Source organism: Mirounga leonina, unplaced genomic scaffold (genome assembly GCF_011800145.1).
Source record: "Mirounga leonina isolate KUSES-001 unplaced genomic scaffold, KU_Mleo_1.0 Mir_94, whole genome shotgun sequence".
NCBI classification, from domain to species: domain Eukaryota; kingdom Metazoa; phylum Chordata; class Mammalia; order Carnivora; family Phocidae; genus Mirounga; species Mirounga leonina.
Genome location: NW_023270855.1, coordinates 37,621,380 through 37,633,942, shown reverse-complemented (window position 1 = coordinate 37,633,942; position 12,563 = coordinate 37,621,380). Strand labels below are relative to the sequence as shown.

The window sequence follows — 12,563 nt, the reverse complement described above, 5'->3', positions numbered from 1 at the left end:
TCTCCCTCGTCCCAGGGCTCACTTCGTAGCTAGCAGTGGCTCTGTGCCAGGCCCTGTGTCTTTCCTGGGTAGTGGCCATCGACACAACCACCACAGGACGCAACATCCATGGAGCGTGCTATGTGCACACCCTGGTTCTTGCGTTGTTCACGTGTGGCCTCATTTCCACTGCACAAGAAACCTAGGCCGTGGCTGTCCTCACTCTCCTCTTGTGATGAAGCAGCAGTGGTGAGGAGGAGGGGTAGAGTCACTTGCCTGAGTCCACAAAGCACATAAGTGGCAGAGCCAGGACCTGCCCCCAGGCTCGCTGCCTCCCCTGTAGGAGGTGCAGGTACTTCCGAGGGACTGTGTGCCTTCTTAAGGGGAGCAGCCCCGCCCCAGGGACCAACACTGAGCAGTTGGCAGCTGGGACCTCCAAGGCGCACCCTCAGGTTGCTCGTTGCCTGGGTGGCCCTGGGCTGAGGGCGTGCTGGTATGGCCTCGGCGGAACAGCCCAGAACCCTGGGCGAGATTTGGCAGGCACGGGATGGCATGCAAGTGAGTTTGTTCAGGGCACCTCACACCAGAGGGCATGATCGCTGTCCCCATGGACTGTGGCCAGAAGCAGCTCCATGTCTGGGACCCTCGCATGTGGATGTGAGTAGAAGCCCCTTCTCTGCCTGTCTTACCCCATCGCGTAGAGTCTGCTGAGTTGGGAGGGACAGGAAGGTGTTTCCTCACGCTCCAAGTGTGGTGTCCAGCGTGCAAACAGTGCATTCACAGGGATCCGAGGGGGCGTCAGGGGAATGCTGGGAGATTTCATCTAGAACTCTGATGTCAGGGAATTTAACCATATGCGGATTTGAAAGGCTTGTCCTTACCTCTGTTAATGAAGGAAAGAAATGACCGTTTTCTTGTCACATGAAGATGTTTGGTTTTAAGCTTACTCTGTCCCTGCCATTTTGAAACGTTTGCTCATTTCTCTCTTTACGGCCAGGGAGGTGGACATGTTGGAGCATTTGGCTCACGTTGTGCAAACTAACCAATGTGAAGTAGGTGGCTTTTCTAGAATGATGGGTATTTGGCAGCTGTGACATGACCGAGGCCCCCCCCCCATCCCAGAGAGGAAGCAGGTGGCTTTGATGAGTCCCAAGTAGGACGCAGATTCCTCCTGCCGTCCACCTTGACCCGAGCTGTCAGAACGTGATGTAAAGGCATGACATGGTTTGGAAAGAAAGTGAACCTCTGTTTCGCGAATGGGATTCTGGCCCGGGTGGTAGAGCTGCTGTCAGTGCTCCCTGATGGCAAGACAAGGTCTTGGCCCCCGGTGGCTTCACGATGCAGCCTTAGGAGCATGTCTCTGTTTTTCCTTCTTTGTGGTGGATGCATCATGGTGGTTATTGAGGCTCAGTTCTCTGCTTGGGATGGTGAGAGAGTCTGCAGAGGTAAAAGCAGTGGTTCTTGCCCTCAAGGTCCTGATGATCTACAAACAGGACAAGACAACACATCAATGGGTTCTCCTTCCCAACCACACCAGGAGCTGAAAACAGGGCCGGACCCTGCCCTTCTCTGTCCTCTTGCATGGCCTCATACATAGTTGGTACTCAAGAAGAAATGAAACTCCCTAGCCTTCCCTGAAACGGTGGAGCAGGATTGAGATCAGCAGAAGTGCTCTGGGTCATGGAGAAGACCAGAGGTTCTAGTGAATCTGACCTATGTGCAGGGTGTTATATGAGGACTGATGGATTGGAGCAGAGGAGGAGGAAGAGGAGGGGGATCAGGTAGGGTGGGGGCCCTGTACCCTGTGGGGTAACAGATATCAGCTGGTTGTTGGTAGGTAGACCTCAGACAGATTGTAGAGGTCCTCGGGGATGCCATATGGAGGAACTGTGACTCAGTCACATACGTGACACGGTTCTATACTTTAAAAGAAATTTTCTCAAATGCTCCAGACACAGGAGTTGCTCCATGCCCCCACCCTCTGTTTCTACACAGGAGGTCCCCAGTACTCTACTTTGGCCTTGATTGTCATCTGCTGTGTCTTAAAATTTTTATATATGCCTCTGCCAGCCTCCTTTAGGACACCAGTGCTGTCTCAGTCGTCTCTCACTCTGCAGTGCTCAGGAGTGTGCCTGGTACGGTGTAAGTACCCCATGAGTATTGTCGAATTGAGTTGAAATAGGGAGCTTGAACTGCCAAGCATGGTGGGTGGAGGCGGGCAGAGGCTTGGCGCTGGAGCTGGGTGAGGAGGCGCATGACCACCAACCGTAGAATGCACCTGCTACCAGGGGGACTCACAGTTCAGGTCCCACGGCATGGGCGGGATGGGAAGCAAGGCAAGTCCAAGGCACTGAGTTTTCAGGAAGGAATGTGTGGCATGTGGGAAACCAGTTGGAATTGAAGACAGCAACAGAGAATGGATGGGATTGATGGAGTCTGTTTGGAAGGCTGAACTTAGATGAATTCCCAGAGGCTATGATCTGCAGGGCTCATGGGTCCTATATATAGAGAACCATCCCTAAGCCTGTGTGTCAGAGGGAATCCTCAAAGAAGTTGAATCTCTTGAGAAATGAGCTGCTGAACTTTCTCTTAGATGCTTTAGCTTTTAGGGAAGCAGAGTGATCCTGTAGGATCACTGTGTAGTTAGCTAGGACATTTTTGTTTATAATTGACTGAAAACCCAACCCAAACTTGCTTAATGAATTGGCTTTTAGAACTGAAAAGCCCAAGAAAGGGGGGGGGGAGAATTTTGGCTTCAGATTCAGCTTGATTCAGGAGCTCTTACAAGGCATCAGAGTTAGATGCTTGCCTCTGAGCTTCTCTGTCTTTCTGTTTGACTCTTTCCACACACTTTGGCTTGGCTTTTCTTGGTGTCGGTTCTTCATTCTGTGTCTTCCCAGTAACTCCATGCTTAGAGCCTCTCAGAGCTAAGTCCAGCCAATGACAGAATTTCTTGCCTAGTGAAAGTCCCAGGTGCAGCCCTCATTGGACCTGGTTGGCCTGTGTGGATCGCCTGCCTGTCCCTGAGCCAGTAACGTGGGCCACGTACCGACACGTGTAGCTCCTGGACAGACCGTAGAAAGCGAGCCGTTCTCAGAGGAAGGACAGGGTGCTGTTGTTAGGCCGGGAGTTTTCTGGATGGCAAGAACCACGCTTAGCTGAGCATGGCAGCAAAACAGCAGCTACTTCTGCTCTGCCCGTGAGCGAGGAAGCCGCATCCAGAGAGGGTGCCCTGCTCAGCCTCCTCCACCAGGTATGATGATGCTGCCCTTCCACACACAAGAGGTTCGGAGGCTGGTCTCCGTGGAGGGGCCAGCCGGGCCACCATGCTGGCTTCTTCCGTTTGTCCTCGCTGGGTGGGGGTCCTCCCTCTCTGGCTGGTCTCAGGCCACTGGACTGTCCTAGGATCTTCAGAGAGTTCCAGAGGGCCGCCTCCCCTTCCCGCGTCAGGGCCGCACCTCCCAGGAGCTAGGAGAGCTGCCTCATGTATCTCCCTGTCTGGGTTGGGGCCGGGGAGGCCTTGATTGTGGCATGTGGGGTAGTTTACAGAACTTTTCCCCACCTTTTCCTTCATCTGACTGTCACCATAACCTGGGTGGGTGGAGCAAGGACAGTGCTCCTGTTCTCCAGATGAGGAAGCAGAGAAGCCCAGGGGTAGATGACTCAACCAGGCTGACTCAGCCGTAGGGACTGGAATTGGACTTGGAAGACACAAACATCGTCTAGAATTTGTACTTTTATTTATTTTTTATTTTTTTTAAAGATTTTATTTATTTATTTGAGAGAGAGAATGAGAGAGAGAGCACGAGAGGGGGGAGGGTCAGAGGGAGAAGCAGATTCCCCGCCGAGCAGGGAGCCCGATGCGGGACTCGATCCCGGGACTCCAGGATCATGACCTGAGCCGAAGGCAGTCGCTTAACCAACTGAGCCACCCAGGCGCCCAGAATTTGTACTTTTAAACCAAAGGTGAAGACAAATGAAGGCGAACTGACTATTCTAGCCAGTCTCTTCATGGAAATGGGGCATTCAGCTACCCATTGGAGGCCAGGGAAGTACATTCTTCATTACTGCCTACAGAGGAGAACATTACCTGTGTTTACCTCTAAGCAGCCCTGAGCCGAGGCCTGCCTGCCGGTGCCTCTCCCCGGCTCACCCACTGCAGTTAGACGAGATGTGGAGTCACTTACAGAAATGGTCACCGTAGCCCCACGGCTCCTCAAGCCTCCTGCCTTGTGCACGGCAGCTCATGGGAGGGGCCCTCAGCAAGCCTGGTCCCCCGAATGTGCTGCAGTGACCTCAGGTGACCTAGCCCCTGGACAGCACAGCTGCTGCTCTGGGTTGGTGGTCTTCCCGGGGGTCTCTGGGCCTTGGGGAACCTCACTGTGAAACTGGGATCCAGATTTTACTCCCCAGGTGGTAGGGAATTGTAGTTTTACAGCTGGAAAAGATCATCTGGTTCATTGTGCTGATTCTCCAGGCGAGAGACGGAGGCCAAGCCCCATAGCCTGGCACATGAGGCCCTGTGTCCCCCTGCCTTCCCCCAGCCTGTCCCTCATCCCCGTGCGCTCGTCACTTTTGAATGATCAGCCTTTGCATGTGCCCCTCGCTCTGACTGGAAGACCCTGTCCCACCTCTTTGAGGAGGGCCACGGTTACAGAGCAGAATAGCTTTTCCCTGGCATTTCATCTCAGACGTTTTTCTTGGAAGAGAGCAAAGCCAAGGGGACCCTGGTATTATTGCTATGGGCTGAATATTGGTGTCCCCTCCTCTCTCCCCTCCCCAAGAATTCATATGTTGAAATTCTAACCCCAGTGGATGATATTGGGAGGTGGGGCTTTTGGGGGGTGATTAGGTCATGAGGGTGGAGCCCCCATGAATAGGATTAGTGCCCTGATAAGAAGAGGAAGAGAGAGATCTCTTTCCACAGATACCCACAAAGGAAAGGCCAGACGAGGACACAATGGAAAGTCAGCCATCTGCAAGGTAGGGAGAGAGTTCTTTCTCATCAGACACCAAATTAGCTGGTGCCTTTGTCTCGGACTTCCAGTCTCCAGGACTGTGAGGGAGCTCTGCTGTTTAAGCCCCCCAGTCTATGGTATTTCATTATGGTAGCCTGAGCAGACTAAAACAATTATGGAACTTCTTAGCAGGAAGGGACAGTGAATAATGTTTGTTCAAAACCTCGCATTTTGCTCATTTATTTATTCATTTATAAATATTATTTTTTTTGTGGCAAGCCTTGAGAATATAATGATGCATGAAATAGAAATAGTCTCTGATCTTATAGAAATTCACTTATTGGGGGAGACAAATATTAAAGAGATAACTTCAAGGAATTTAAAATTTCCGTTGTGAATAGGACCATGAAGAAGCATCATGTGCTTTGACAACGTCTAACAGCGGGCCCTTATTTTGTCTGGGAGGTCAGCAAAGGTTTCTCTGAGAAAGTGTTACTTAAGCTGAGTCTTAAAGGACAGGAAGAGCTTAGCCTGATGAGAACGTGGGGGTGGGGGAAACCATTCTAGAAAGAGGGAACGGGACATGGACCTGAAATAGTAGCTGAGCTGGGGGCTGGGAGAAAACAGATCCTGTGGCCGCAAGCCCTGTGTTCTTTCCGCTCCCCCAGGCTGGGCTTCTTCCAGCTCTGTGTCCCTTATGTGCTCATTCTGGAGAGGGGCGTTTATACACATGATGAAAGTGGGCACCCTAGGTGGGGAAGCAGGGGGGCCCCTCGGCGGCATGCAGGGCTCTCGTGGAAGAGAACTGAGGAAGCGAGGGAAGGAGGGATGAGGACATTCCCTGTGGGCTTGGGTCAGGATGGAAAGGAAGGGCCAGGCGAGATGTTGAGGTCAGTCGTCAATTCAGCAGTGTGACCATTTCTTCCAAGCTTGTTCTAGAAAGGGTTAATGGCAACTTAGATACATATCCTTGTTCTTTTGCTTTTTTGATATGTACGCTAGGATCACAAAACCTCCTGTTTTTCTAGTCCCCTTTAAGTCTAGCTTTGTTTGCTGTATTCCTTCCTTCCTCTCTGCGTCCTGTGGAGTACCTTATATATGCCCCACGTGGGCGCCGGGGGCCGGGATTACAAAGACAGTAAGAGATGATCCCCCGAATAGGGACCCTGGGACTGGAGGGTGAGGAAGAGTGGTGTGTGTGTGGGATGAGCAACACTACCAGGGTGTCAGCCAGGAGAGCCTTTCCAAAGATTTGGGCCATGTGGGTGGATGACCAAAGCAAAGAGTTGGACCTTACTAGGCTCATCAAGTCCTTGTTATCTTCTGTCAGCAGGTTGGGAACTCTGTGAAGATACAGGGCTGGCTGGCTGGCTGGCCGGCTGGATATTCATACTACACTTCTAGTGAAAGGGCCCCTGAGAACCAGAAAGGTGAGAAGCTGGTGTCATCAAGGGTCCTGGCATCTCCCACCCATTACTGTTGACAGTTTCAGTTTCTCAAGGTTCTCTGCAAGGTTAGCTGGTGCAGAGACTCTTTTCCATGGTGAATCTTCACTTTTGAAAGAAGATCTGTCGGGTTTCTGAATTAGATGTTGAGTATTTCTGGTGCCTTGAGGTGGCTTGAGGTCTCATTGGTGACTCTCATCCCTACATAGGATGGTGTCTGGCTAGGAGGAATTGGTGGTTTTTTTTTAAAAGGAGATCTGACTGGTCCTGCACACCCAGGATCTGCTGTTAGTGAGAACAGTCCCCGCTGCTGGCTCGGTGAGTGCACAGGCGAGTGGTCCTGCCCAGCAAATGCAGGGAGACTGGGATGCAGGAATTACTTCATCTCTCTGTTTCACCAGGGCCTGTGAGCTTTGACGGAGCAGGCCTGCCCCCGAGATACGTTCTTTTGTGTCCAGTTCTGGAGGCTTCCTGCTTGCCTCTTCCTCAGCCTGCCCTTCCTCTGCGCTCTCCATCTGGGCCACAGACCCCGTATCTTCTCTATGCAATATCTCACCGGGCCTCTTCCGCTGGGTGTGCATTCCCACCTTGCCCAGTTAGGAACCTGACCCTCCTGGTGACTTCCTTTGCAAATTACTAACTCAACATTCTTTTCTCAAATGACCAATTCTTTTTTAAATAATTACCTCTCCTGCCCATGATGGTTGTTTTGCAAAATTTTTTTAAATGTTACATTTGCTTACTGTGGAGGTATATTTGTTTTACAGGAGTCCTTTTGAATGGCAGGATTGGGGATAAGAACTGGTTTTTAGGCAGACTGGTCTAGAATGCTCTTTAGGCTGTGATGGTTCCGTTGGCATCAGGGTAAAGTCTCTGTAGTAAAGAATCACAATAAAACAAGATTATATTTCCTACAATCAATTCCATCAAGTAATGCACTAAGGATTTTTGGAAAGAGAAACCCAATTCTTTAAAAGGAGAGAGAGAGGAGGACAAGCGAAAGGGATATAAAAGAACCCTAAACAATTCAGTTACACTAATGGCCCTTGTATTATTGTGGCAATATTACTTACAAATAAAAGCCGAAGAGGAAAAACAAGCTGTGTTTGCTAGATGTACTCTCTGTTCCCTGCCTTGTTTTTCTGCTCTGAAGTATAGCACTGTGTTGACGTAGGGATGTAACTGCTATGAATATTGATGGCAGCAAAAGCCTTTTTTCTCTGTTTGGCCTAGTAAATAAAGCAGAAGTGATAAAAAAGGGAAAAGGAATTGTAAAATCAGCATGCTGTTTTCAGCATATCTTGTTCCCCTAGAACTCCATGTCTTAGAAGCATATTGACAACCTACATTTGGTGGTCAGGGTCTAATTTGAGTATAGTGGGTTGGTATTTTCAGGGATTTTTGCTTCTGGTTCAAGTAACAGAGTTGCTCTCTCCTTTTAGCGTTACCACCTCATTGAAGCCTTCCAGGATCCCTCCTCCCTAGCCAGTGGCAAAGTCCCAGCTCTCAGGGAATATGAAGAGTAAATGAGGGAGTCACCGGAGGTCCGCAGGCTCATGCATGCCCGGAGGACACGGCTGTGGGGAAGGAGTAGGGGTCATGTTGGAGGAAGGTCTTGGCAGCCCCGTGAAGGGGGTGTGGTACCTGGGAGGAGCCAGGCTGAGGACAGGGCCAGTTGGGAGGTCAGGGGGAACGTGGAGGTTGGAGATGAGTGAGACTCTATACGGTTGAAAGTACACTAACTCTGGCTAACTCACACCACAAAAGAATTTATTAGACCTCTTGGATGGTGTTCAAAGTTCAAAGGGAGCTCTGGAGGACAGGTTAGGGATGGCAGGGACCTGGGACGGAAGAACTGACGACCCGGCTTTTCAGCAAGACCAGCGGGAAGTCGGGAATGGGGGTGAAGGCTGGGGTCCAGCGGTGGTTGGATGCTTTCCCTGGTGGTAGAGAGGGAGGATGTGAGGGACGCCTGGGTGGCTCAGTTGGTTAAGTGTCAGCCATCGGCTCAGGTCATGATCCCTGGGTCCTGAGATCGAGACCTGAGTTGGGCTCCCTGCTCAGCGGGGAGTTAGTTTCTCCCTCTGCCTGCTGCTCCCCCTGCTTGTACTCCCTCTCTCTCTCTCTCTCTCTCTCTCAAATAAATAAATAAAATCTTTAAAAAAAAAAAAAAAAAGGAGGGAGGATGTGGGGGGAGACACGGGGAAGGCCAGGCGACAGGGGTAGCACTCTGGTAGGAGGGTGCTGAGGCCATCTCGTCGTGGTCACGTAGCAAAGCAGAGTCCTGGGGGGGGAGGAGTGGACCAGTCCTTCGGCCTTCTCAGAGGGCTCAGGATGCAAAAGCACCCTCTCCACTGCCTGCCTTGGGGCATTCGCAGTGTTCATGTTTGGAACAGACTAAACCTTCCCTTCCCTTCCCTCCCAGACTAAACCTTTCGAGGGTAGGGATGGCAGTGGAGCTGTTTTTCTAATCCTGGCTCCTGGCGTGGGGTCCGTCATATAGAAGAGGTGCTCACTCAGTGTTTCCTGAGCCAAATTCATTTGACCGCTTGCACCAGGCGTCTTCGTAAGTGAATTCTGTGACTTCCATTTTCCTAAGGTATCGGTAACTTTCCCTGGGTCCCACGGGGTAGAATTAATATTTGTGGAGGGCTTTATGACCCATGTGGAAGAGTTTTAATTGCTGATGGTTTTTTATTGAGTTATTAAGTAGCCTCTTGCCAGGGAGTGCCTCTTATAAAATTAATTGCACACATCCCAGTGGGTCAGTATTTCTATTAAAGCCGAAGCTGCATAAAGAAAACCTTTACAAAAGAGGAAGGGAGTCAACATTTTTAGACCTGCTGAGGGATGTGTTCTCTGGATGCACGAAGTTGCCTGCGTTGGAACGGGAAGGGTTCTAAGAGTCAGCTAGCTTGTGGGCTGAGTCTCCGAGGTCTGGGCAGCCAGATGGGAACGGCTGCTGGGGCCGGTAGGAGGGAAGGATGCAGAGGCTGAGCCCCCACTCCCTGGGAGGGTGTGCAGCGGTCACTCAGCAGTGTCAGCTGGGAGACAGGGGGGATTGCCATCTCGAATTTGCTCCCCTTCTGTGCCGGTGAGGAGACTGAGGTCCAGAGGAGAGGAGGGACTTGCCCAGGTCACCTTGCTGCTCTGTGACAAAGAGGATCATGACTTAGAAATCGGGCATAAACCCAGGAGGAGGAGAGAGGGTCAAAGCAGCTGCATCTTCCTTTCTTCCAAAGGACATTCTGCTCCAAGCCGCCGCCGTTGGAATCTTGTTGCCCCCTTGTGCGTTTCTGGGCCTGATTTGGCAATCTCAGGAAGAAAACATGCTGCCTTTTGCAAATGTGTGCAAACAACAAACATGCCCCTTATGTCCCAGGCAGACTCTGTGCACACGCATCAGGGCAGGTGGCAAAATGCAGTCATGCAGCCTGGAATGGAAAGTGTTTTACACTTAGCTGCTTATGAGAAATTCAGTGTTAGAATTAAAACGTTTTCCTTCCTGGCACAGGTGCTGAGTTAATGGTGCCATTTCTCATAATAAAACTTTGCTTGGAGAAGAATGCTTATATCTCAGAGCTATTGATTCTAATTCCTGTTTCTTTTTCTTCTTCTCCCCTCCCCCCTTTTTGTTTCTCTTCACAGGAAAAAGTAGAATATGCCTTCCTGATTATTTTTACAGTCGAGACATTTTTGAAGATTATAGCGTATGGATTATTGCTACATCCTAATGCTTATGTTAGGAATGGATGGAATTTACTGGATTTTGTTATAGTAATAGTAGGGTAAGTCCTTTTTGTTTTGGGGAAATGTTTGGAAGATGGGAGGCAGGGAGTAATGAAGAACCACAGTTTTTTTGAGGGAATATGGTCGCTCCTCTCTGCCAGCGCTTGTGGCCAGAACCAGCCAGTCGGGTTTTGAAGATGGGCGCTGCTGCTATCAGTCTCTGGGTTCAAATCCCCTCTTTGTTCTTACTTCCCTTCCAGTAACGCGTATAGAAGGAGGTTGAAGCTCCCGATGTAAGAGGGGTCATTTTACAGAGGACTTGGGTCTTCACAAATAGGCCAGCCCTGCTGGCGGTTAGAGTCAAATGAGCAGAATTCTTGTACCTAGCACCCTGGTAAGATAAAAACAAAAAACCCGCAAACCAGTAAAACAGTAATAAATCCTTCAGAGCAGTGAGGTACTCTGCTATTTAACAACCTGAGCAAAGTTATTAATTTTTTCTGCTGCTTGGGGGGAAAATTTTGGCATGCTACTGTCCCATTTTAAATAACAAAACAAGTGTCTGAATAATGTCAGGTATCTGGCATGAAATGAAATAAGCCAGAAAATGCAGAGAAGCAGGCATTCTCCAGAAATCCTGTCACAGGAAGGAGACACCAACAGTTTAGTTAAAGAAGAGTGTTAAAAAGTAGTGGCCTGCGTTGTGTGATTCTGGTCCTGCCACACCTGGAAATTTTGCCAGCGAGAGAAAAAAACGAATCCACATTAGAGGAGTGCTGGGCCTTTGGACCAAATACCCACATAGGGAAAGAAGATCTATCCCTTTGCTGAGTCTTTGTTACCCAGCTGTAAAATGGGTTGCTTCTAAAACTATATGTGGTCCTACCGAGAGAGATTGTTAATCTCTCTGTGTTCATCTCCATAACTTTGGTCAACTGCCTTTTGAAGTTGAGCAACGTAATTTTTCTTATAGGCTACTTTTTTTAAAATCGTGAATCCTTTGGCTTTTCATGGGAGACTAATATAGCTGGATACTAGGAGAGTGGGATAAATTTTGAACCTGCCCTTTCAAACCTTAGGAAATTCAAATGGGATCCAAAATGGCCCAGTGGGATAATTAGACTTAAGGGGAAAAAGTCGGCTTTTGCAAAAACCACCATAGGACATGGCATCTAAGGTATTACTGCAAAGGTAGTACAGCTAAAATGAACAGGTAGTAGGTATGTACCATACCTTCCTGTATTTGCTGAAATCTAATAAGGAATGGCAAGCAGGAGACCTGCAGGTCTCTTGGTTCTGGAATAATTTCACTGTGCCTCTCTTGAGCCTGGACTTTGTGTTCAGCTACAGGATGGAGATGCTTAGCTCCATTTCTTTTGTCCTTACCCTACAATCACCTCAGCCTTCTACCTCGAGACATTTTTCAGACTATAGTAGAGCCCAAAGGAACCAAACAGAGGGTGGTGGTCTAATTGCATTGAGAAGACCAAGACAAGAGTCCAGGAAGGCCGATGGGGCTGAAATTTGACAGGCATGAGATGGGAGGGGGAGAGGGCTTTTCAGAGAAAGAGCTCCATAAATATGCCTTGTGGTCCTCTTGAGCTTTGCCTGAAGAATAATCTACCCTTACAGGGGGTGAGAATCCAGGAGGCCAGTCAAATAATACTATTAGGGAAAAAAAAGAAAAGCTGGAGACTGTTAGCTGAATAATAACTACAACTCACATAGGTTTGAGAGATGTTCGAGTTATGACCAACCAGAATGGAGGCCTCAATAAACACCCTGGACTGTCACTAGACACCCCAGAAGGGCCATTAGTAGTAGGGCTAAACTAACTCTACGGTAAGCGTTGGCAAACTATGGCCAATGGGCCAAATTCAGCCTGCCAAAAATTTTTGTAAAGTTTTATTGTAACATAGTCACATGCATTTGTTTACATAGTTGATTTGAGTAGTTTAGGTCCACAAAGCCTAAACTATTTACTATCTGGCCCCTTATGAAACAGTTTTGCCAACCCCTGCTAGAGAGTAAAGATCACCTGAATCCCTTGCTAATAATGTTTGAAAAGGAGCAAACTGACATGCAAAACAAACTGTCTCACAAAAGAAAACTCAATACTCTTTAAAGGAAGACAACAAAATCCAGACACTTAACAAGTGTCCAGCATCCCATCAAATCTTATGGCCATTAATTAAGACATATGACCCATAACCAGAAGGAAATTCCATCTATAGAGATAGACCTAGAAATGACAGAGATGACGGAATTAGTAGATAATTGCTTTACAAGACTTTAAAAATAGCTATTATGAATATGTTTGTGGACATAAAGGAACACATGACCACAATGAGAAAAGATGGGACAATATTAAGAAAGAACCACATGGGACTTTGAGAGTTGAAAAATTTTCCTGGATTGGCTTAATAGCAAATTAGACACAACAGAAGAAAAA

General features: G+C 48.8%; 1 protein-coding gene across 3 annotated transcripts in view; it reads left to right on the top strand.

The window, feature by feature from the left end:
- Positions 1-12,563, top strand: part of CACNA1D (calcium voltage-gated channel subunit alpha1 D) — a 296,037-nt gene that overhangs the window by 127,755 nt on the left and 155,719 nt on the right. For all 3 annotated transcript variants that reach the window (XM_034998637.1, XM_034998638.1, XM_034998639.1), the window contains exon 4: positions 10,031-10,170. In XM_034998637.1, coding sequence (XP_034854528.1) covers positions 10,031-10,170 — 140 coding nt within the window. The remainder of the gene's footprint in view (positions 1-10,030; positions 10,171-12,563) is intronic.